This window comes from Oncorhynchus masou, chromosome 19, assembly GCF_036934945.1.
Source record: "Oncorhynchus masou masou isolate Uvic2021 chromosome 19, UVic_Omas_1.1, whole genome shotgun sequence".
NCBI classification, from domain to species: Eukaryota; Metazoa; Chordata; class Actinopteri; order Salmoniformes; family Salmonidae; genus Oncorhynchus; species Oncorhynchus masou.
The window spans coordinates 10,078,083-10,104,070 of record NC_088230.1 but is presented as its reverse complement, the minus strand read 5'-3'; the positions used below and the strand labels follow the sequence as shown (position 1 = coordinate 10,104,070).

Below are 25,988 nucleotides of genomic sequence, written 5' to 3'. Positions count from 1 at the left end.
GTACTATGCTGGTCTGCTTGAAACATGTAGGTATTACAGACTGGTTCAGGGAGAAGTTGAAAATGTCAGTGAAGACAAACTATTAGTGCGCGTCCTGGTAATCCGTCTGGTCCTGCAACGTTCTGAATTTTAACCTGTTTAAAAGTTTTACTCACATCAGCTATGGAGAGCATGATCACACAGTTGTCCGGAACAACTGGTGCTCTTGTGCATCGTTCAGTGTTGCTTGCCTCATAGCATCGATGGCATTTATCTCCTCTGGTAGGCTTGTCACTGGGCAACTCGTGGCTGGATTTCCGTTTGTAGTCTGTGATAGTTTGCAAGCCCTGCCACACTGATGCCGTGTCTTTGGCTATGATATGACATGCTATTCTATAAAATAATTTATCCATAATTAATATTATCTGATTGGGCTAATCATGTAAATGTAATTAACTAGAGCATCGGGGGACCAATAAATAATATTTATAGAGCTGTTATCTACCGAATAAACTCTTAACTTCTTATGGTTGAAAATGTCAGTGAAGACAAACATGCCAGCTGGTCAGTGCATGCTGTTAGTGCAGTATTGAGTAGCTTGGATGAATAAGTTTCCCAAACTAAATGGCCTGCTCCTCAGTCTCAGTTGCTAATATATGCATATTATTATTAGTATTGGATGGAAAACACACTAAAGTTTCCAAAACTGTCAAAGTATTGTCTGTGAGTATAACAGAACTGATATTGCAGGCGAAACACTGAGGAAAATCAAACCAGGAAGTGGCTGGATGGAACTCCATGTTCCATAGCCTGCCTTTGCCTCATTTAAAGGGATATCAACCAGATTCCTTTTCCTATCTCTTCCTCAAGGTGTCAACAGTCTTTAGACATAGTTTCAAGCTTTTATTTTGAAAAATTAGTGAGAAAGATAACATTGCGACGGAACATATATAATGGCTGGTTACACAAAAGAAAAGGGCTGGGTTTGATTGAAAGAGCGGGACGACTGAGGGACAAAGGGAGAAGCTGTGCTATCGTAAATACAGTATCTTATGCATTCCAAATTACCGCCCATTTGGTAAAGGAAAATGCAATAAATATTTACTCTGAGCTGGACTTCGGTAGGTTGGTGGTAGATGGAAGGCCGTGTTGCCAAACTGAGTCCTTTGTCCTTTGAAGAATGTCTCTGGTGGTCAATTGGATACGTTGTAGTAACGTCGTTGTGTGATAGACAGAATACTCTGTCTGTTCCTTCCTAACCCTTGTTTGCAGCTGCTGTTGCTAACTCAACGGCTAGGAGGTATCACTTCTGTATTGAATAAGAGTTCAAAGTTTATACCATTCGCAACCATAGCTCACGCTGATGTTGGCTTTGTTCTCTAGTTATTATCTGAACCATTCTGACATCGGACCGTCGTCCTCACATCCTTGGAACAGGTTGTTACATTTTTGTCAAGGGCTTATATAGTGGAGGGAGAAAAGGGGTGTGTTTCATAGTTTACAAACTATGTCTCTTCACGTGGGCAGGCCATTGAGTCAGGCCTAATTCACTAATGAAAACCCAATTCTCACATTTTAGTAGCTAAAATCACATTTCATCCCATCACAAATAATTTAATATTCAAACATTTAAATTGAACAACAATTCCATGTGAATCCAATAACTCTGATGTGTAGACTTTATACAGTAGAGTTTGTCATCTTATCATTGATGAGAATGTCTCAGATGACAACCGAACTGACATCATATTCATTAAGTACCACTGCATATGTTCAATTGGTCGGATTACCAGAATATAGTTAATTTCCCCTCACCTTCCATCTCTATGTTAACCAAGGGGTTTTCAAATAAAACATCAGTAGGGTAGAGAGAGGAAAATGGGGGGAGAGGTATTTATGACTGTCATAAACCTATCCCCAGGCCAATGTCAGAGAGGGTGTACTAGGATTTGATCTTAGTCCTGTATTGATACTTTGCCTGTTTGATGGTTTGTTGGAGGGCGTAGCGGGATTTCTTATAAGCGTCTGGGTTAGTGTCCCGCTCCTTGAAAGCAGCAATTCTAACCTTTAGCTCAGTGCAGATGTTGCCTGTAATCCATGGGTTCTGGTTGGGATATGTATGTACGATCAGTATGGGGACGACATCATCGAAACACTTAATAATGTAGCCGGTGACTGATGTAGTAAACTCCTCAATGCCATCAAAAGTCCTGTAGCTTAGCATCCACTTCATTGGACCACTTCTGGTTTAATCACATCACTGGTACTTCCTGTTTGAGTTTTTGCTTGTAAGCAGGAATCAGGAGGATAGAGTTATGGACAGATGACATGCTGGTAGAAATTAGGTAAGACAGATTTCAGTTTTCCTGCATTAAATTCACTGGCCACAAGGAGTGCTGCTTCTGAATGAACATTTTCTTGTTTGCTTTATGGCCCTGTACAGCTCGTTGAGTGTGGTCTTAGTGCCAGCGTTGGTTTCTGGTGGTAAATAGACAGCAATGAAAAGTATAGATAAAAACGATATTTCCTTACTAATTAGTGACCTTAATGAATCATTCAAATACATGGGTGGAGCTAAAAACCTGCATATCAAATCCCAATATGAAATGAGTTTGACACATGTGCGATAGGATATCTTCAAAGTAAATTATCAAAATCTTTATTAGATTTCAAGAGAATTTAATTAAAGGAACAATTTGCCAGCTAACTTGCTGCTGTTTTTGAAAGCAGCTGAAACAGCAGCTCTTGTTTTAATGGAGATTTCGAGTGATCACTTACTGTACTTACGTAAGGTCACTGAATGCATTTACACCAGTCTGACCATTAATCTTATTCCTCTCCCTCTGTGTATCTCTGACAGACCAGCAGTATTCCCCTTGGTCCCCGTCTTGACACTTCGATGAAGACAGACGCCTCCCTGTCCCCCCAGCCAGGAACATGAAGGGCTTATCGGGTGGCCGCTCCCAGCACCAGATCCCCTCGCCCCATGGGCTAGACCAGTTTGACCATCCTCAAGACTTCCATGGCATGGGCCACCATGGCGGAGCCTCTGAGTCGCGCCACTCCTCCTACCTGCTCAGCCCCACCGAGAGCTGCCCAATGGACTACCACCACCGCTACTCACCACGCAGCTCCATCCACTCTGACTGCATGATGATGTCCCCCGTCATCATGGCACCCTCGTCGGGTGTTGGTGGCGGCGCATCCATTGACCACATCTCCAGCAGCACCTTCCCCAGAATGCACTACAGCTCCCAGTACTATGACTCGGCCACGCGGGATGACTGCGCCGCCATCACCGCCTCCGCCACCTCCCATGTTGCTGCTGCCCCCACCACTTCAGCCTTGCAGTACCAGGGCAGCGGCAAGAGCAACCGCATCCCGGCAAACCTGCTTGACCAGTTTGAGAAGCAGCTGCCACTGCACCGTGACGGCTTCCACACACTGCAGTACCAGAGGACGTCCACCACCACCACCACGGAGCAACGCAGCGAGAGCCCCGGACGCATCCGCCACCTTGTCCACTCCGTCCAGAAGCTCTTCACCAAGTCCCATTCCCTGGAGGGCTCATCCAAGATGAACGGAACCAAAGGTGACGGTGGAGGAGGGGGACACCACGGCGGCTCCCAACACAGCCACCACGGAGGCTCCAAGCATGGCAGCAAGCGAAGTAAGAGCAAAGAGCGCAAGACGCACCGCTCGGGGGGAGCGGGCGGCTTCTGGAGTTCCGACGACAACCTGGACAGCGACAGCACCTACCGCACGCCCAGTGTCATGAGCCGTCACCATGGCGACCATGCCCATGCCGCCCACTGCTACCCGGACTCCATGCACCACAGTCACTTTGGAGACCTGTCCCTCAAGACCTCCAAGAGCAACAACGATGTCAAGTGCTCAGCATGTGAGAGCATGGCCATGACTCCGGAGGGGAAGTTTATGAAGAGGAGCTCCTGGTCCACGCTGACCGTCAGCCAGGCCAAGGAGGCCTACAGGAAGTCCTCCCTCAACCTCGAGAAACCCATGATGCACACAGACCTCAAGCCCTCGCTACGGGCCTGTCACTACCTACAGGTCAGTGATGGTCTGTGTTCTGTGGTGTGTGTGTGTGTGTGTGCACCACCGTAATGTAGATGTTACTCTGAATGTTGCACAAAGCTTACAGTAACTTTTGTGTTATGTGGAATACTGCTTATCATTACCCAGGTAGGCCTAATTTGATTCTCTCATATTGATGAGAAATGCTTTAATCTCACAAACAGTGAGCTCTAAATGTATTGGGACAGTGACAATTTTGTTGTTGTTTTGGCTCTGTACTCAAACTCTTTGGATTGGATTACTATGAGGTTAAAGTGCAGACTGACAGCTTTAGTTTGAGGGTATTTGTGTTACCACCTCACAGATCATCACACCAAATACAAGTCTACGGCCTAGACAAACCATAGTGTGAAAGCTAAGCATGGATGAAACCATTTTAGGAGCCCATCGGGGATAGAAATGGGGGAAGGTATCATGGGGGGTTATGATGCAGGATATGTTACTATGATGGGCTATTTCTCAATAAATCTGTGGCAAACACAGAAGTTTATACGCTAAATACAAAATAAAACTCCTGGAAAGGGGGGTCTGAGGTGGAAACTCTGAGGTACCAAAGTTACAATCTGATGTCGGTTCAAAACAATTGGAAACTGGGAAATCGGAAATCTCTGACTTTCAACTTCAGTGCATTCAAGACAACTAGGAACTCAGAAGACAACCAGAATGCATTGTATGATGTCAACCAACATAACACCACAAATAGCTTAGCATTAGCTCAGTACAACCTTCAAAAAAGTATTTTTACACACAGCATATCTGTCCATTACAATGTATGCAAGAATTGGAATGCATGATTTGTCACCAGTACTTGAAAACCTAAATGAAACAGTAAATAAATACATTTTGCTCCATACATACATACATACGGTATGCTACAGAAGAAACGACAAGACGATAGTAAAGACGCTAGTAAAGACGCTTAGTAAAGTGTCAAACATAAATTGTCCGCAACAGTGAAATGGGCTACTTCTTATGTGAATTAATGAGAAGGAGGAACACAACTCAATTCAATCTCTTGTTAGAAAATAATTTGAAATTGACAAGTTGAAACAGCGTAACTGTCCTGTTGCGTAACAATGTTGGAACAGGGAGTGCTTTCTGACATCACCCGCATAAATAAACTCATGCTGGGACGACCGTTAGAGATATTTGGAACTCATTCGTGAAAAGGTCAATCTATACTCCTTTGAGACCCCTCTTTCAAGGGAACCACACCTGTGTGGAAGCACCTGCTTTCTCTATACTCTGTATCTCTCATGTTTCCTTTATTTTAGCAGTTACCTGTATATTACAAACAATAACAACCATTGATTTCACTGATTCTTAGAAAGGCCTTCCTGAGAAAATCATAATGATGAACGCATCGATCAGGGAGCCCAGTCAGTAAAAACTCCTTATACAAACCTGTCCTTTGCTATTCTCAAAGGAAAAATCCCAGCTCCTTTATGTGTGAGGCTATAGCCTTTATCTGTGATTCCCTATTGTGTGCTACCTGGGAGAGCTATTGCATATTTAGATGGCGCGATCAATTGAGGGAATCAATTTCATGATGGAGGAAGACACTGTAAATAATAAGGATGGAAGCTGACTTGGATAACCTGTCACAGGGTTTCTATCTTGTGGGCCACTCCTGCTGTTTTTCAGACACCATGCACTTTTTCAAACACACACAAATGTACATGCATGTGCGCACGCGCACACACACGCGAACACACGCGCGCACACACACGCGCACACACACACACACACACACACACACACACACACACACACACACACACGCACACACACACTCACGCACACACACACACACATGTATACACATACACTACATGCTCAAAAGTATGTGGACACCTGCTTTTTGAACATCTCATTCCAAAATCATGGGCATTAATATGGAGTTGGTCACCCCTCTGCTGCTATAACAGCCTCCCCTCTTCTGGGAAGACTTTCCACTAGATGTTGGAACATTGCTACGGGGACTTGCTTCCATTCAGCCACAAGAATTTTATTGAGGTCAGGCACTGATGTTGGGCGATTAGACCTGGCTCGCAGTCGGCGTTCTAATTCATCCCAAAGGTGTTCAATCAGGTTGTGGTCAGGGCACTGTGCAGGCCAGTCAACTTCTTCCACACCAATCTCGACAAACCATTTCAGTATGGATCTCGTTTTGTGCGCGGGGCATTGTCATGCTGAAACAGGAAAGATACTTCCCCAAACTGTTGCCACAAAGTTCAAAAGCACAGAATTGTCTATAATGTCTTTGTATGCTGTAGTGCCAAGATTTCCCTTCACTGTAACTAAGGGGCCTAGCCCAAACCATGAAAAACAGCCTCAGACCATTATTCCTCCTCACCAAACTTTACACTTGGCACTATGCATTCGGGCAGGTAGCATTCTCTTTGCATCCGCCAAACCCAGATTTGTCCGTTGGACTGCCAGATGGTGAAACGTGATTCATCACTCCAGAGAACGCATTTCCAGTGCTCCAGCGTCCAATGGCAGCAAGCTTTACACCACTCCAGCCGACACTTGGCATTGCTCATGGTGATCTTAGACTTGTGTTCGACAGTTCTTGTGCTGACATTGCTTCCAGAGGCAGTTTGGAACTCGGTAGTGAGTGTTTCAACCGAGGGCAAACGATTTTTACAAGCTATGCACTTCAGCACTCGGCGGTCCTGTTCTGTGAGCTTGTGGGGCCTACCACTTCGCGCCTGAGCCTTTGTTTTTCTCCTTGACATTTCCATTTCACAATAACAGCACTTACAGTTGACCGGGGCAGCTCTAGCAGGGCAGATATTTTACGAACTGACTTGTTGGAAAGGTGTCATCCTATGACGGTGCCACGTTGAAAGTCACTGAGCTCTTCAGTAAGGCCATTTTACTGCCAATGTGTGTCTATGGAGATTGCATGCTCGATTGTATACACCTGTCAGCAATGGGTGTGGCTGAAATAGCCGAATCCACTGATTTGAAGGGGATGTCCATATACTTTTATGTATACAGTGGGGCAAAAAAAAGTATTTAGTCAGCCATTAAATTGTGCAAATTCTCCCACTTAAAAATATGATAGAGGCCTGTAATTTTCATCATAGGTACAATGCAACGATGACAGACAAAATGTGAAAAAAAAAGAAAATCACGTTGTAGGATTTTTAATGAATTTATTTGCAAATGATGGTGGAAAATAAGTATTTGGTCACCTACAAACAAGCAAGATTTCTGGCTCTCACAGACCTGTAACTTCTTCTTTAAGAGGCTCCTCTGTCCTCCACTCATTACCTGTATTAATGGCACCTGTTTGAACTTGTTATCAGTATAAAATACACCTGTCCACAACCTCAAACAGTCACACTCCAAACTCCACTATGGCCAAGACCAAAGAGCTGTCAAAGGACACCAGAAACAAAATTGTAGACCTGCACCAGGCTGGGAAGACTGAATCTGCAATAAGTAAGCAGCTTGGTTTGAAGAAATCAACTGTGGGAGCAATTATTAGGAAATGGAAGACATACAAGACCACTGAAAATCTCCCACGATCTGGGGCTCCACGCAAGATCTCACCCCGTGGGGTCAAAATGATCACAAGGAACGGTGAGCAAAAATCACAGAACCACATGGGGGACCTAGAGAATGACCTGCAGAGAGCTGGGACCAAAGTAACAAAGCCTACCAACAGTAACACACTACGCCGCCAGGGACTCAAATCCTGCAGTGCCAGACGTGTCCCTCTGCTAAAGCCAGTACATGTCCAGGCCCGTCTGAAGTTTGCTGGAGAGCATTTGGATGATTCGGAAGAAGATTGGGAGAATGTCATATGGTCAGATCAAACCAAAATCTAACATTTTGGTAAAAACTCAACTCATCGTGTTTGGAGGACAAAGCAAACCTCCTTCCATCAGCAAGGGCATTGAAAATGAAACGTGGCTGGGTCTTTCAGCATGACAATGATCCCAAACACACTGCCCTGGCAACAAAGGAGTGGCTTCTTAAGAAGCATTTCAAGGTCCTGGAGTGGCCTAGCCAGTCTCCAGATCTCAACCCCATAGAACATTTTTGGAGGGTGTTGAAAGTCTGTGTTGCCCAGCAACAGCCCCAAAACATCACTGCTCTAGAGGAGATCTGCATGGATGAATGGGCCAAAATACCAGCAACAGTGTGTGAAAACCTTGTGAAGACTTACAGAAAACGTTTGACCTCTGTCATTGCCAACAAAGGGTATGTAACAAAGTATTGAGATAAACTTTTGTTATTGACCAAATACTTATGTTCCACCATAATTTGCAAATAAATTCTACAATGTGATTTTATGGATTTTTTTCTCATTTTGTCTGTCATAGTTGAATTGTACCTATGATGAAAATTACAGGCCTCTCTCATCTTTTTAAGTGGGAGAATTTGCATAATTGGTGGTTGACTAAATACTTTTTTTGCCCCACTGTATACATTACACACACTGGCAATAAATTATGTAATTCCCATGTTTGACAGATTTGTGGTATCTGACTGTTTATTAACCTACTGACACATTAAAGGTCTGTGGCTTTCAACTGAATTGCAACAACACTGAATTGCAAAAATGTCTAACACTGCCTTGTCCTAATATAGTATCTGGGAGCTGTGTACAGTACACTTGAATGGAAGTCGAGATAGATGTTATTGTTCAATATAGCTCTTTGCTTTGTTAAACACTAACAATCTTCTGAGCCATATTACTGTATTCTATAATAATTAGGAATATAGTGGAGGGTAAACACTATTAACAAAATAAAAAGATGTGCAAACGGTGTTTACTGTACTTGTCCTTTTATTTTGTGAAAAGAACCTAGTCACATTTGTTTCACCACTATATCCCAAATTATAGTCCTGCAAAGTCAGCAAATTGAATTTCTAACACATAAATAAAGTCTTGTAGGACCGGAGGTGTTTGCATGCAGGTTGCTTTATATGCGTTGAACTAAGCCTGGTAGATGTACACTACCGTTCAAACGTTTGGAGTCACTTAGAAATGTCCTTGCAAAGTTTAAACAGCGCTGTGTTTCAAGCATTGCTAAGAGCTGCTGGCAAACGTAGTAAAGTGCTGTTTGAATGAATGCTTACGAGCCTGCTGCTGCCTACCACTGCTCAGTCAGACTGCACTATCAAATATCAAATCATTGACTTAATTGTAATAAACACACAGAAATACAAGCCTTTGGTCCTTAATATGGTCAAATCCGGAAACTGTAATTTCGAAAACAAAACGTTTATTATTTCAGTGAAATACTGAACCGTTCTGTATTTTATCGAACGGGTGGCAACCCTAAGTCTAAATATTGCTATTACATTGCACAACCTTCAATGTTACGTCATAATTATGTAAAATTCAGGCAAATGAATTACGGTCTTTGTTAGGAACAAATGGTCTTCACACATTTTGCAAATATTGCATACACCCTGACTCTGCTTGCACCGAAGCTAGTTAACCTAGTAATATCATCAACCATGTGTAGTTAACTAGTGATTATGTGAAGATTTATTGTTTTTATAAGATACGTTTAATGCTAGCAAGCAACTTTCCTTGGCTCCTTGCAGCCACAAGAACCTTTTGATGCTGCACTCACGTAACAGGTGGTCAATCCTGCAACGCAGTCTACTCTTGGATTGCAATGTATTCAGCCATAATCAGCGTCCATAAAGGCCAATTACCGATTGTTATGAACACTTGAAATCAGCCCTAATTAATTGGTCAAGCTGATTAATCGGTCAACCTCTAAAACAGACGCCTCACAAGTCCTCAACTGGAAGCTTCATTAAATAGTACCCGCAAAACACCAGTCTCAACGTCAACAGTGAAGAGGTGACTCCGGGATGCTGGCATTCTAGGCAGAGTTGCAAAGAAAAAAACATATCTTAGTCTGGCCAATAAAAATTAAAGATTAGGATGGGCAAAAGAACACAGACACTGGACAGAGAAAGATTGGGGGAAAAAGTGTTATAGACAGAGGAATCTAAGTTTGAGGTGTTCCAAACACAAAGAAGGACATTTGTGAGACGCAGAAAAACTTTAAAGACGCTGGAGGAATTCTTCATGCCATCTGTCAAGCATGGTTGAGGCAATGTGATGGTCTGGGGGTGCTTTTGTAGTGGTAAAGTGGGAGATTTGTACAGGGTAAAAAGGATCTTAAAAAAGGAAGTCTATCACTCCATTTTGCAACGCCATGCCATACCATGTGGACGGCACTGAATTGGAGCCAATTTCCTTCTACAACAGGACAATGACCCAAAGCACAGAACAATGCAAGAACTATTTAAGGAAGAAGCAGTCAGCTGGTATTCTGTCTATAATGGAGTGGCCAGCACAGTCCCTGGATCTCAACCCTATTGAGCTGTTGTGGGAGCAGCTTGACTGTATGGTACGTAAGAAGTGCCCATCAAGCCAATCCAACTTGTGGGAGGTGCTTCAGGACGCATCTGGTGAAATATCAACAAATTGAGAGATAGAATGTCAAAGGTCTGCAAGGGTGTAATTGCTGCAAATTGAGGATTATTTGACGAAAGGAAAGTTTGAAGGACACAATTATGATTTCAATTAAAAATCACTATTTATAACCTTGTCAATGTCCTGACTACTTCCTATGCATTTTGATACTCATTTCATGTATGTTTTCATGGAAACCAAGGACATTTCTAAGTGACACAACTTTTGAACAGTACTGGAGGTTGGTCTATATGAAGTGACCTAAGCCTGGTAGATCTAACATGAAATGGAGCCGGAAGAGATAGCCACCGTTTTACGGTCTCCTAACCAATTGTGCTATTTTGTGGGGGTTTTTCACAATATTTGTAAATTATTTTGTACATAATGTTTCTGCAAACGTATCTTATGGAAGAAAAGAGCTTCTGGATATCAGGACAGCGATCACTCACCTCGGATTAGACGAAGATTTCTTCAACAACAACAACAAGCAGGACTCACACGATATTATCCAAACACCCCACAGGGCAGACATCCCAATTATTCGCAAAAGGAAGAGACGCAGAGGACGAAGAGCCTGATGCCTCGTCCGGACCCGCATAAGACAACTAGAAAAGCTGCCGTTACCGTCAATATTACTCGCCAACGTGCAATCATTGGACAATAAACTAGACAAGGTACGATCACAAATATCCTACCAACGGGACATCAAAATTGTAATATCCTATGCTTCATGGAATCGTGGCTGAATGACGACATGGATATTCAGCTAGCGGGATACACGCTGCACCGGCAGGATAGAACAGCACACAGTAAGACGAGGGGGGCGGTCTGTGCATATTTGTAAACAACAGCTGGTGCACAAAATCTAAGGAAGTCTCTAGATTTTGCTCACCTGAAGTAGAGTATATTGTGATAAACTGCAGGCCACACTACTTGCCTAGAGAGTTCTCAGCTATACTTTTCGTGGCTGTTTATTTACCACCACAGACAGATGCTGGCACTAAGACCGCACTCAGTCAGCTGTATGAGGAAATAAGCAAACAGGAAACCACTCTGCCAGAGACGGTGCTCCTAGTGGCCGGAGACTTTAATGCAGGGGAACTTAAATGAGTTCCACCAAATCTCTATCAACATGTTAAATGTGCAACCAGAGGGAATTATTTTTTTTAGATCACCTGTACCTCACACACAGAGACACATATAAAGCTCTCCCTCGCCCTCCATTTGGTAAATCCGACCACAACTCCATCCTCCTGATTCCTGCTTACAAGCAAAAATTAAACCAGTGACTCGGTCTATAAAAAAATGGTCAGATGAAGCAGATGCTAAACTACAGGACTGCTTTGCTATCACAGACTGGAACATCTTCCGGGATTCTTCCGATGACATCGAGGAATACACCACATCAGTCACTGGCTTTATCAATAAGTGCATTGAGGACGTCGTCTCCACAGTGACTGTACGTACATACCCCAACCAGAAGCCATACAGGCAACATCCGCACTGAGCTAAAGGGTAAAGCTGCCGCCTTCAAGGTTTGGAACTCTAACACGAAAGCTTACAAGAAATCCCGCGAATGCCCTGCGGCGAACCATCAAACAGGCAAAGCATCAATAAAGGGCTAAGATTGAATCATACTACACCGGCTCCGATGCTCGTCGGATGTGGCAGGGCTTGCAAACTATTACAGACTACAAAGGGAAGCACAGCCGCGAGCTGCCCAGTGACACGAGCCTACCAGACGAGCTAAATCACTTCTATGCTCGCTTCGATACAAGCAACACTGAGGCATGCATGAGAGCATCAGCTGTTCCGGACGACTTTGTGATCACGCTCTCCGTAGCCAATGTGAGCAAGACCTTTATACAGGTCAACATACACAAGGCTGCGGGGCCAGATGGATTACCAGGACGTGTGCTCCGGGCATGTGCTGACCAACTGGCAGGTGTCTTCACTGACATTTTCAACATATCCCTGATTGAGTCTGTAATACCAACATACTTCAAGCAGACCACCATTGTCCCTGTGCCCAAGAACACAAAAGCAACCTGCCTAAATGACTACAGACCCGTAGCACTCACGTCCGTAGCCATAAAGTGCTTTGAAAGGCTGGTAACGGCTCACATCAACACCATTATCCCAGAAATCCTAGACCCACTCCAATTTGCATACTGTCCAAACAGATCCACAGATGATGCAATCTCTATTGCACTCCACACTGCCCTTTCCCACCTGGACAAAAGAGCACCTATGTGAGAATGCTGTTCATTGACTACACCTCAGCGTTAAACACTATAGTACCCTCAAAGCTCATCACCAAGCTAAGGATCCTGGGACTAAACACCTCCCTCTGCAACTGGATCCTGGACTTCCTGACAGGCCGCCCCCAGGTGTTGAGGGTAGGTAGCAACACAAGGGTACGTGCTCAGTCCCCTCCTGTACTCCCTGTTCACCCACGACTGCATGGCTAGGCACGATTCCAACACCATCATTAAGTTTGCAGACGACACAAACAGTAGGCCTGATCACCGACAACAATGAGACAGCCTATAGGGAGGAGGTCAAAGACCTGGCCAGGTGGTTCCAGAAAAACAACCTATCCCTCAACGTAACCAAGACTAAGGAGGTGATTGTGGACTACATTCTCATCGACAGGGCTGTAGTGGAGCAGGTTGAGAGCTTCATATTTCCTTGGTGTCCACATCAACAGCAAACTAGATTGGTCCAAGCACACCAAGACAGTCGTGAAGAGGGCACGGCAAAGCCTATTCCCCCTCAGGAAACTAAAAAGATTTGGCATGGGTCCTGAGATCCTCAAAAGGTTCTACAGCTGCATCACTGCCTGGTACAGCAATTGGTTGGCGTCCGACCGCAAGGCACTTCAGAGGGTAGTGCGTACGGCCCAGTACATCACTGGGGCAAAGATGCCAGCCACCCCAGTCATAAACTGTCCTCTCTACTACCGCATGTCAAGCGGTACCGGAGTGCCAAGTCTAGGACAAAAAGGCTTCTCAACAGTTTTTACCCCCAAGCCAAAAGAATCCTGAACTGAACCCGGACTATTTGCATTGTGTGGAACCCCCAACCCCTCTTTTATGCTGCTGCTACTCTCTGTTTATCTTATATGCATAGTCACTTAACTATACATTCATGTACATACTACCTAAATGGCCCGACCTACCAATGCTCCCGCACATTGGCTAACCAGGCTATCTGCATTGTGTCCCAACATCCGCCAACCCCTCTTTTTACGCTTCTGCTACTCTCTGTTCATCATATATGCATTGTCACTTTAACAATACCTACATGTACATACTGCCTCAATAAGCCTGACTAACAGGTGTCTGTATATAGCCTTGCTACTCTTTTTTCAAATGTTTTTTTACTGTTGTTTTATTTCTTTACTTACCTACACACACACATACCTTTTTTTTCACACCATTGGTTAGAGCCTGTAAGTAAGAATTTCACTGTAAGGTCTACACCCGTTGTATTTGGCGTACGAGACAAAATAAACTTTGATTTTATTTAATTTGTAGGTTGGTCTACTCTCCATGCAGTGACCTAAGCCCGGTAGATGTAGGTTGGTCTATATGAAGTGACCTAAGCCTGATAGATGCAAGTTGGTCTACTCTACATGCAGTGACCTAAGCCTGATAGATCTACGGGACTCAGAGGGAGTTTAGTTTACTATGATCCCCATTAGCTACTGCACATGCAGCAGCTACTCTTCCTGGGATCCACATAAAATGTACAAAGTCATGACAAAGTACAGAACAGTTATAGACAAGGACATTAAATTCGACTTAAAAATAAATCAAGAAATAAGAGTTTTGGAAAGACAACAAGAGAGCTATTTACACACTATTCCTATATACTGTGGCGGTTTTGGCTCCATGGTCTTGGTAAGGCAGGGTTTATACATACAAACACACCAGTCCACGGGAAGGGTTGGCACGGTTTAGTTTTATGATCAGGTACCGGCAGCGTTCCTAATATACACAACTCAAACAAACAAAGCAAATACGTCGTCACCAGTGGACGGTCCTCCACTTTTGGTCTTTGGGGTTCTAGAAGTTTCCTCTGAGCTGTCCATGGTCATGCCTCTGGGGAATACTTCCCATTGCTGTCTGTGATCCTGGCGGCCAGAAAACACAGAAACCTTGCAGGCACATACTGTCCATCCACCACACAACCCCGAAACCTCTATATAACTTCCCCCCCAGCGTTGACCCTGTGGTCAGAGGCCGAATTAAAACAAGGAATGCATACGGGACATGGCATCAGCATTACCATGTTTAGAACCCGAACGGTGGACGATCCGATCAGGAGGCAGAGGAACCACCGGGAAATCCTATCGTTAATGTCCTTTTTGTGCTTCATCCAGGTAGGGGAAGCGTGAGCTGTCATCAACACAAACTTGCGGCCCAGAACATAATACACTGCTCAAAAAAATAAAGGGAACACTTAAACAACACAATGTAACTCCAAGTCAATCATACTTCTGTGAAATCAAACTGTCCACTTAGGAAGCATCACTGATTGACAATAAATTTCACATGCTGTTGTGCAAATGGAAAAGACAACAGGTGGAAATTATAGGCAATTAGCAAGACACCCACAATAAAGGAGTGGTTCTTGCAGGTGATAACCACAGATCACTTCTCAGTTCCTATGCTTCCTGGCTGATATTTTGGTCACTTTTGAATGCTGGCGGTGCTTTCACTCTAGTGGTAGCATGAGATGGAGTCTACAACCCACACAAGTGGCTCAGGTAGTGCAGTTCATCCAAGATGGCACATCAATGCAAGCTGTGGCAAGAAGGTTTACACTGTCTGTCAGCGTAGTGTCCAGAGCATGGAGGCGCTACCAGGAGACAGGCCAGTACATCAGGAGACATGGAGGAGGCCGTATGAGGGCAACAACCCAGCAGCAGGACCGCTATCTCTGCCTTTGTGCAAGGAGGAGCAGGAGGAGCACTGCCAGAGCCCTGCAAATTGACCTCCAGCAGGCCACAAATGTGCATGTATCTGCTCAAACTGTCAGAAACAGACTCCATGAGGGTGATATGAGGGCCCGACGTCCACAGGTGGGGGTTGTGCTTACAGCCCAAAACCGTGCAGGACGTTTGGCATTTGCCAGAGAACACCAAGATTGGCAAATTCGCCACTGGCACCCTGTGCTCTTCACAGATGAAAGCAGGTTCATACTGAGCACATGTGACAGACGTGACAGTCTGGAGACGCCGTGGAGAACGTTCTGCTGCCTGCAACATCCTCCAGCATGACCGGTTTGGCGGTGGGTCAGTCATGGTGTGGGGTGGCATTTCTTTGGGGGGCTGCACAGCCCTCCATGTGCTCGCCAGAGGTAGCCTGACTGCAATTAGGTACCGAGATGAGATCCTCAGACCCCTTGTGAGACCATATGCTGGTGCGGTTGGCCCTGGGTTCCTCCTAATGCAAGACAATGCTAGACCTCATGTGGCTGGAGTGTGTCAGCAGTTTCTGCAAGAGGAAGGCATTGATGCTATGGACTGGCCCGCCCGTTCCCCAGACCTGAATCCAATTGAGCACATCTGGGACATCATGTCTCGCTCCATCCACCACCGCCACGTTGCACCACAGACTGTCCAGGAGTTGGTGGATGCTTTAGTCCAGGTCTGGGAGGAGATCCCTCAGGAGATCATCCGCCACCTCATCAGGAGCATGCCCAGGCATTGTAGGGAGGTCATACAGGCACGTGGAGGCCACACACACTACTGAGCCTCATTTTGACTTGTTTTAAGGACAAGTTGGATCAGCCTGTAGTGTGGTTTCCACTTTAATTTTGAGTGTGACTCCAAATCCAGACCTCCATGGGTTGATACATTTGTGTGATTTTGTTGTCAGCACATTCAACTATGTCAAGAAAAAAGTATTTAATAAGAATATTTCATTCATTCAGATCTAGGATGTGTTATTTTAGTGTTCCCTTTATTTTTTTGAGCAGTGTATTTCAAGGACTCCAAATCCCATTTGATTGCCAAGCACTCTTTTTCCACTGTTGTATATTTGGTTTAGCAGGGGATCAACTTAGAGCTAATGTAGAGCACAGGATGTTCCTCTCCCTCAACTTCCTGCGTTGCTAGAGCTCCAATTCCAGTGTCCGATGCATCTCTGTACAATCAGAGGTTTCAAGAAATCCAGTGAACATAACACAGGGGCAGTGCATAAGGCTGTTTTCAGTTTCTTTAATGTCTCTTCGGAAGTCATTACAGAATCGTGCTGTACCATCTGCACCATCTAGTTTCGACACCAGTACTATCGGGCTGGACCACACACTGTGTGACTCTTCAATGATATCCAGCTCCAACGTCTTCCTGACTTCTTGACTCTAGCACCCGGTAAGCTTTTTAATGGACCCTTATCCCCAGAGTTGTGATGATGTCATGTTGGATGTGATGGGTGTGTCCTGGAAAGGAAGAAAATACATCTTTATGAACCACCATACCCGCCAGGATCTCTCGGGGTAAACCTACCCTGGAAAACATCTGTAGCAGCTCTCTGGCGATGATCTTGGTGTTGGCACTACGCAGGGTCGTAGCCTCGGTATACCTGGTGGCATAATCCACTACGACCAGTATATATTAAAAACCTTTTGCCTACCGTGGTAAGGGTCCAATTATATCCATAGCAATTCTATCGAATGGCGTGTCTATCATTGGAAACAGGAATAAAGGATTTTATAAATCCGGGAGGGGTGAGGTTCTCTGACAGTCAGGACACCTCTGACAGTACCTTACCACATCCGCATACACCCCCGGCCAGAAGAAGCCTTGCATCAAACGTTCTTGTATTTTACCTCTCCATAAATGTCCTCCCAACAAGTGGCTATGGGCCAGCTTCAGCACTGTATGCCAAGATGGGGTAGGAACCAACAGCTGCTCCAATGTGACGTTATGGGACTTTGTGACCTGGTAAAATGGGACTTTGTGACCTGTTTCGCATTGAAAAATGGGGAAAGGTGAGTACATGAGCAGGATTTACAGGTACCCCATCGATTACCTTGACATTCTGTCTGGCATTCTGTAGTGTGGGGTATTCCAGGTGAGCAGTACGAAACCTTCCCCTTTACTATGCTAACTCAGGAGGAAAAATGTTATTGGCATCAGAATTTCCAGGTCCCTCGGCCTGCGCTTCCTGTTCATCTTCCACTATTTCTGGCCCATTTATCCCCACTGGGTTTCCTGCCTCTTCGTCGTTTCTTTCCCTTTCTTCTCCCAGGAGAACTCAAGTGTTGGCTATGGGAATCGGGCAGGTAAGTACCAAGTTGTTAATTTTCCTTTCATAGGTCAGGGACTTCTTTGGTAGCGGTTTCCTTTCCAAACCCAGAGAGTCTGCAGTTGAGATGTCTTCCTTCCTCCTTCTTTGATGCCTCCCTTTTCCTGTTCCAGAATGAAACCCGATTCCCTTTCTTGCATTTTGACCATTCCATAAATGCCCATCCCACTCCCGAGTGCATCCTACCCGGGCCAGTGGTCTCCACACTCAGGTCAAAACGGCCTTAGGGAGTCACGCCTCCGCCCGGTTGCCCGCCCTAATCGGTTGTTTTCCGATGTTATTCGGTGGGGCACTGCTCCAACGTAGCATGTCATCCAGGAGTCAGCCGCACTAGCTTTTTGGGGGTTCTGTCCAGCCGACTGGGTTTGAGCAGTTCTTCAGTTGCTCGACATCTCTCAAAAAGGTCCACCACTCCGTCCCCTGTGGTGGGAATGCCCAGGCTGACAATCTTCTTTAACTCGTAAGGTACAGTGGTTCCTCCTTTAAAAGTTGCAAGCTTACGCCGCTGGACTTAGTGGTACCCAGCGTCACAGCTTCATTGCTCCAGACCACCACAGGGGGGGTGTTAGAGCACTCATTATGCATTTAGGGCCCAAGGTTTTTATATGACCAATCATATCGAGTGGTTCCAATGATGAATTTGACATTGTCACACCCGTTGTTGTCCCACTTTCTTCAGCAAAGAAGTTTGACAAAAACATTACGGTGGAAGCAAATGTAAGTAATTATAACATCATAACGAGTCAAGCAAAAAATGTACAGTTGAGAAATATGTTAGTTAATGTAGAGACAAACAATTGTTCAAGGTTTTTTTCCGTCATATCCAATACCAGCTGTATCAAACTCCATTCTTTGAATGATGCTGTGTCTGTATGTATGTATTACAATTATACACTTCAACAGTGTTGACCACTCCTGCTCCTGGGACATCAATGATTACACATTGTAACTATGCAATAGACTAGAAACATGATATAAGTAAAGGTTGATTTGTAATTCATATATACAGAAAAAAACAGTACAAAAGTTCCTATGCATATCTAACTCCCTTCATCTGCATTAATCTGAGGAGATTCTCCCAGCCATGTGGACAATTGAAAACAGGGCAGCAAAGTTTGCTTGTCACCAGAGCAGTTTAGAGCATATTACTATTTGCCTGTGAATACATCCATTCATACAAACAGACATTCATACAAACTTGCTATCCTGAAGTCTTAACGCACAACCAAAGATGCCATATCTTGCCAGCACACCCACAAGCGAGCCACTCAGGAAGAGAATGACGCGTGGAAGAGGGCGAGGAACCAGATGGGAGTAACAATCCATGCTAGTTGCTCTGAGACCGGCATAATAATGTAATGAAACAAGCAGGGAGCAGGTTGTGAACCCTCAACATTCTAGCCCGAAGTCCAGCACGCTATCGAATGAGCCCAAATGTATTGTGGCTAAAAACACTTTATCAATTGGAATCTTTAACAAGTGGAAAGGGGAAAGGTATTATTACTCGTTTTTCACAAGCGTAGCAGGCTGTGAATTCCGCTAACAACGTTTCTAGGATGGGATATTAGCTGAACAATAAACTATTCAACCTTTACTAAAGAATTGTCTAATATCCGAGTTAGGTGGAAACCCTCCCAACTTGAGCTAGGTGTGAAATCCCCCCACCCCAACTTGCAACAAATCATTTGTATCTACCTTTCCACATCTACCTACACACGTTTAATGTTCTGGAGAATTTATATATAGTCCCTGGTTCAAATACAGGCTGCATCACATCCGACCATGATTGGGAGAGACATAGGGCGGCGCACAATTGGCCCAGCCTCTTACGGGTTTGGCCGCAGCGCAATCAATAGGTGAACATTGGCTGGTGATGAAAATATAGCTAACTTGTTATGCATGTGTTGCATCCCAACAGATGGAGAAAACCTACACCAGTTGAGAACTTCAATTTCAACAAAAATCTTCATTTTAATTTGTCTTTACACACAACAACTGGGCTTATTTGGAGTCTATTTCTTCAGAGCCTAGACCAACATAACACCAATATAAAATAACTCAACTGGCTGAGGTAGGCTAAGAGGCTTAACAGCCTAATAGAAGTAGGATTTTTTTTATTAGGCCTACATACAATTGTAACTGGTCGAAAATGTAGCATCCTACATAAAATAATCATTTAAAGAAAAAAGGTCTGCACGTTCGAACTAAAACAATGTAACGAATAATGAAAAGCGCACATTTGTAAATCCCTAACTCAAAGTAATTAGAAAGGTAGATACACATTATTTGTGAAATTGTGGTTACAATAAAGAATGTAAACAAGATGCTGTGTTTTTATTTACAGTAGTGATGGACAACTGGAGGCATTTCGAAAACTGGTTTTCAAACACTTGTTTTTTCACAAGTGTACTGTAGTACTGTAGCAGGTGTTTCCTATTAGCAGGACAATATACTTTTTATTGCCCGCTGCTGTAATTAAAATTCCTCAACTTTCAATTTATTTGATGCTTAAGTGTTACATTTCAAACTCAAAACAGCAGTACAGTATTTCTTCATCAATATCTTTAAGCTTTCGTTAATAAAATAATGAGAAAGAAGACATTCAAATGCTGATGTTTATTTAAACTACATTTTAGACACACTTCCACTCAGCTCCACAACCACAGATAAAACCTTGCTCAGATGAACGGCATTTGTGGAGAGTCAGGCGGCATTGGAGGAGAGTCTGGTGGAGAATGATGTGTTGAAAAGGGTGAGGAATGAGTTGGAGTCACAATCCATGCCAGGTACACCTGGAACGCCACCTCCGACAGGCAGAGTCAACATATGTGGTGGGTTCGTCAGGTCGTCAGTTCCCCCTTACATTTTCATTCATCTTCTAACAACAGAACTGGACCTACTGCTCACCAGGCAAAGCAAGGGCTGCCCGGACCGTTCTGCTGTTCTGCTATTCTGCTAGTGGGGACAGAATACAAAACTGGGATGGATCCAGAGGCAAATGTGGCTTACCAGTGAACCTCCGTGTGTTCATCATTAATACTGTGTCTCAGAAGTTTCTGTATATGACTGATGCAACCCGAAAAAGCATTAAAGACAGACTTAATGATTACTTGAGGTGACCGAGAAAGTCTGGCCATGGCCTGCTCTCCATTATGTAAGGAATTAGGCACTTTCCCATGGTTACTACAGTATTACTGTAGGGTATGTTTACTTGTCAGACTGCACAGTAGCCTAATAAACAAATGCAGGTGGCTACTATCCTCAAAATGCTTTAAATGCATTATTATTCAAATGTAAAATATACTGTACAGTACTGTATTTCTTCATCAGCATCTTTATGCTTTCATTAATAAAACAATGATAAAAATACTATTTCAAAATGCTGATTATTAGTTATAGATCCATAACGAATTACTATGGGAATATATGTCACTGAATTGCAGAAATATTGGAACATAAATCCCTAATGAAGGTGAACAAATTGTTGTTTAATGGAAAATGCTCTTTCAAACACACGGTCACATTGTACAGCACCATTATGGCTATTAGCAGGGCTATATTTTGGCCTTTATAAATATTATTTTGGCCTTTATTCAGATTACAATCACCACTGTTGTTTTTTCCCTCTGTAAACATCTATTTCAGCACCATTTCACGCTGAATTATATTCCAAGATATTCTTAAGATATTGTCACATAGAATGACGGTGGAGAGGCGAAGCAAGTACTGGGAGTCAAACATTTAATCAGGAACGGACATGAGACAGTAACAACGTCAGCACACGGGTAACACAGACAAAAACAATTAATGCAGCAGCGGGGAACAGAGCAAGGGAATTGACAAATATAGGGAAGGCAATAAACAGGTGATGAGTGAGTCCAGGTGAGTCCAATATCATTGATGCACGTGATGAGGGAAGGCAGGTGTGCATAATAGATTGCAAGAGTGTGTGATGCAGGGCAGCCTGGCGCCCTCAAGCGCCAGGAGGGGAGAGCGGGAGCAGACGTGACAGCACCCCACCCTCTAGGGGTGCCACCTGGCCTCCCACCTTGGAGAACCGGCCGAGACATGGGCGCTGGGCAAGCCAGTTGGGGTGTGAAAGCCCAATGAACCGGCAGGAGCGTGGGAGCCTGGTGAGCCGGCTGAGGCATGGAAGCCCGACGATCCATCTGAGGCAAGACGCCTGTCGATGCCGCTGCTGAGAGGGAGCCCGAATATCCGGTGGTGTGTGACGTGGAATGGAAACCTGCCGAGCCAACCGAGGCGAGGAAACCTCTCCAGCCAGCCAGGGCGTGGAAACCTGGTGGGCTGGCTTAGGCACCCCTGGTTCCATCGGTGGCAGAATCCACCCCGACCTCACAAAAAAAAAAATTATGGACCGGCTGGGCGAACAAGTACTGACGATCCGGCTGATGCCAGACATGGGATGGGTGCCATCCGAGCCAACCGGGGCAAGGAAACCTCTCGAGCCAGCTAGGGCATGGAAGCCCGACAAGCTGGCTAGGCACCCCCGGTTCCATCAGCGGCGACCCAGAGCCGATGTCACCACCAACCGGAACGCCAGTACTCCCCGATGCTTCGTATGTTCGCTGCTGCATTCTGTCATACGTGATGATGCTGGAGAGACGAAGCAAGTATGGGGAGTCAAACATTTAATATAGAACAGACATGGAATGAGACAGGATCGGCGTCAGCAAATGAGTAACACAAACAAAAAACTATTAATGCAGCAGCCGGGACCAGAGCAAGGGAACTGACAAATGTAGGGGAGGTAATAAACAGGTGATGAGTGAGTACAGGTGAGTCCAATATTGCTGATGCGCATGACGAGGGATGGCAGGTGTGCAAAGTAGATGGCAGAAGTGTGTATTGCAGGGCAGCCTGGCACCCTCAAGTGCCAGGGGGGAGAATGGGAGCAGACGTGACAGATATATGTGTTGACTGAATATAAGCAAGTTATGTCTGCTAAATAATCAAGTTAGGTTTTTCCAGAAATAAATAATTCTAAATAACAAACTGGCCTAATTTACAAATTAGTGAGAATGTCTTACCCCATGTTCAAGAATTGCCTTTTTCTTGCTCACTCTAGGTTAAAAGAAAATGAAAACTCCAAAATATTGTTACTTTTTAAACAAAGTGATTATTATTATTATTAATTTGTTTAAAATTATATAAAAGCCCCTTGGATATTCTCAGATATTAACTTCTTGACACAAAATCCGCTGAATTGCATAGCGCCAAATTCAAATTAAATTACTAAAAATATTTAATTTTCATGAAATCACAAGTGCAATTGTCACGCCCTGGTCGTAATATATTGTGTTTATCTTCATTTATTTGGTCAGGCCAGGGTGTGACATGGGTTTATTGTGGTGTGTTTTGTCTTGGGGTTTTGTGGGGTGTTGGGTGTGTGGCTTAGTGGGGTTATCTAGCAAAGTCTATGGCTGTCTGGAGTGGTTCTCAATCAGAGGCAGGTGTTTATCGTTGTCTCTGATTGGGAACCATATTTAGGCAGCCATATTCTTTGAGTATTTCGTGGGTGATTGTTCCTGTCTCTGTGTTTGTTGTCACCAGATTGGCTGTATAGGTTTTCACGTTCCGTTTGTTGTTTTTGTATTGTTTGTTTTTCATCGTCATTAAACATGTCTCAAAAATACCACCCTGCATTTTGGTCCGCTTCTCCTTCACCAGACGAGAACCGTTACAGCAATATAGCAACACACACTTAAAAAAAGCTTAGCTTGTTGTTAATCCACCTGGAGTGTCAGATTTTTTAAAAGCTTTTCGGCGAAAGCATACTAAGCGTTTATGTAAGGACATCTCTCTCCGCATACAAAACATTACAAACAGCTAGCAGCAAAGTAGATTGCTTTTCTGACTTTCGTGAACAATCAAATGAATCGCTTACTTTTGATGATCTTCGGATGTTTGCACTCACGAGACTCCCAGTTACACATTAAATGGTACTTTTGTTCCATAAAGATTATTTTTTATATCCAAAATACCTCCATTTAGTTGGCGCGTTATGTTCAGAAACCCACAAGCTCGAGCGGTCACGACGGGGCAGACGAAAATTCCAAATAGTATCCGTAAAATTTTGTAGAAACATATGAAAATGTTTTTTTTTTATAATCAATCTTCAGGTTGTTTTTACAATATATGATCAATAATATTTCAACCGGAATGTAGCTTCTTCAAAAGGAGAGCTGCAAAACGCTGCTGGCACCCAGCCATTCAATGTCGCGATGTGATCTTTCTCGCTTATTTTTCAAAATACTAGCCTGAAACTATGTCTAAAGACTGTTCACACCACGTGGAAGCCATAAGAAAAGGAATCTGGTTGATATCCCTTTAAATGGAGGGAAGGCATGCAATGGAACAGGAAGATTAGTTTCTCTTAGGCACTTCCTGGTTGCCTGCAATAGCAGTTATGTTATACTCACAGACAATATTTTGACATTATATGCATATTCTAGATTCTGGGCCTGAGAAATAGGCAGTTTCATTTGGGTACGTTTTTCATCCAAACATCAAAATACAGCCCCGTACACTCAAAGAGGTTCATTTAGAATCCTCCAATCCTCTAAATGTAATTATTGGCGGAGAGTCACATTGGCGAAATGAGTCTCACTTAGTGTTGAGTAATGTGCTGTTAAAAGGGGTGTAGGTCTTATTTATTTAAAGAGCATATTGAAGTTAGAAGCAATAGGATTTGAAGCAAAAGCCTACAACTATTTTAGCACAGTTTCGCACTACTCTGAGACTAGCATGGGGACTAGTCTTGTTAAATCAATGAGAATTTTATTTTCACTTAATCTCCTTTGGGTATTGGTTCGACTAGAATTCGAAAATTAGGGTGCAGAAATCTTATGCTCTTAGTGTAACCTTTATTTAACTAGGCAAGTCAGTTAAGAACAAATTCTTATTTACAAGGACAGCCTACTACTTCCTCCCATTGAGGAATGCAAAAGGAATGTAAAAGGAAATACTCTGCAGTATTGTATTTCTTCATCAGCATCTTTATTCTTTTGTTAATAAAATGATAAAAATACTCTTTCAAAATGCAGATGTTGATTTAATTATGGATCCATAATTAATTACTATGGGAATAAATATCACTGATTTACAGAAATATTGGAACAAAGTTGTCTAATGAAGGCAAACCATTTAGAATCCTCTTATGCTGTAGCCTACTCCCGACCATCATGTTGTACAGTGCCATATTTTCCATTCCACCCAAACGGAAACCCAGAGGGTTTAGTTTCTCCGAATAGAAACACCATAATATTATTCAAATTAATTAATCCACATTTCTTAATCAATCAATAATTAATCAATCAATAATACTATGTTATTACAAAAAAGGTTTTCAATTCTTTGGTAATGCCAATATGGAAGACTATCAAATGCTTCTGGTGGTCAAACGGTTGACAATTTAAATAACGTGCCACAGAATGCTGCAGCAGCCCGCAAGGTGTACTGCAGTATAACACAACTTTTAAAGAAGGAACCACTGTAAGGGCCAGATGTATTGAGATTTCTGGGCTCTAGAAATATTTTTGCTAGGTGGACCAGGTCAAACATCTGGGCCCTGGGTGCCTTCTCGGGTTGATACGTCCACCTGTGGAATCGTTGTGCACTCAAAGAAACTGACTCCCAACCGTGCTAATATTTCCTTCTTTCAGAGTGTCATAGTCATAGGCTTCCATTGCGTCGTGATCAGACCACCCCTGTTGTGCATCGCAACAAAGAAATGGAGCAAGTATTCCTGCCCATTTTACCTGTGGCCCTGCCTCTCGTTCTACCATGCGCTCAAATGTCTTTAGGAAAGCATCAACGTCGTCAGAAGGCATAATTTTCCGAGTGGCCACGATGGGTGATGTCAGCAGTTAACATTTGCATATCCATAGTCATCTGTAATTGACACTTCCTTTGTTCCTCCAATAACAAGTGATTGGTTTCCGCTTGCTACCAAGGTTATTGGATGTGACTAATTGCTTTAACAGATCTTCCAAGGTTGTCTGTCCTTAAAACAACCCCCCCCCCAAAAAAAAAATATTGGTGTGGCTGTAGGTGTATCCTGACTGCCTTGCCCGCATTCTCCACCAATGTGGCGGTTTTGGCGCCATGATCTT

General features: G+C 43.8%; 1 protein-coding gene across 2 annotated transcripts in view; it reads left to right on the top strand.

The window, feature by feature from the left end:
* Positions 1–2,863: 2,863 nt before the first annotated feature.
* The window catches only part of LOC135505781 (disks large-associated protein 2-like), a 103,537-nt gene continuing 80,412 nt past the window's right edge, over positions 2,864–25,988 (top strand). Inside the window, exons 1-2 of one of the 2 annotated variants that reach the window (XM_064924916.1) lie at positions 2,864–3,297; positions 3,337–4,050. In XM_064924916.1, the coding sequence (XP_064780988.1) occupies positions 2,917–3,297; positions 3,337–4,050 (1,095 nt within the window). In that variant the 5' untranslated portion in view covers positions 2,864–2,916. Of the gene's footprint in view, positions 4,051–25,988 lie in introns of both variants that reach the window. The other variant, XM_064924915.1, reaches the window with a different exon arrangement.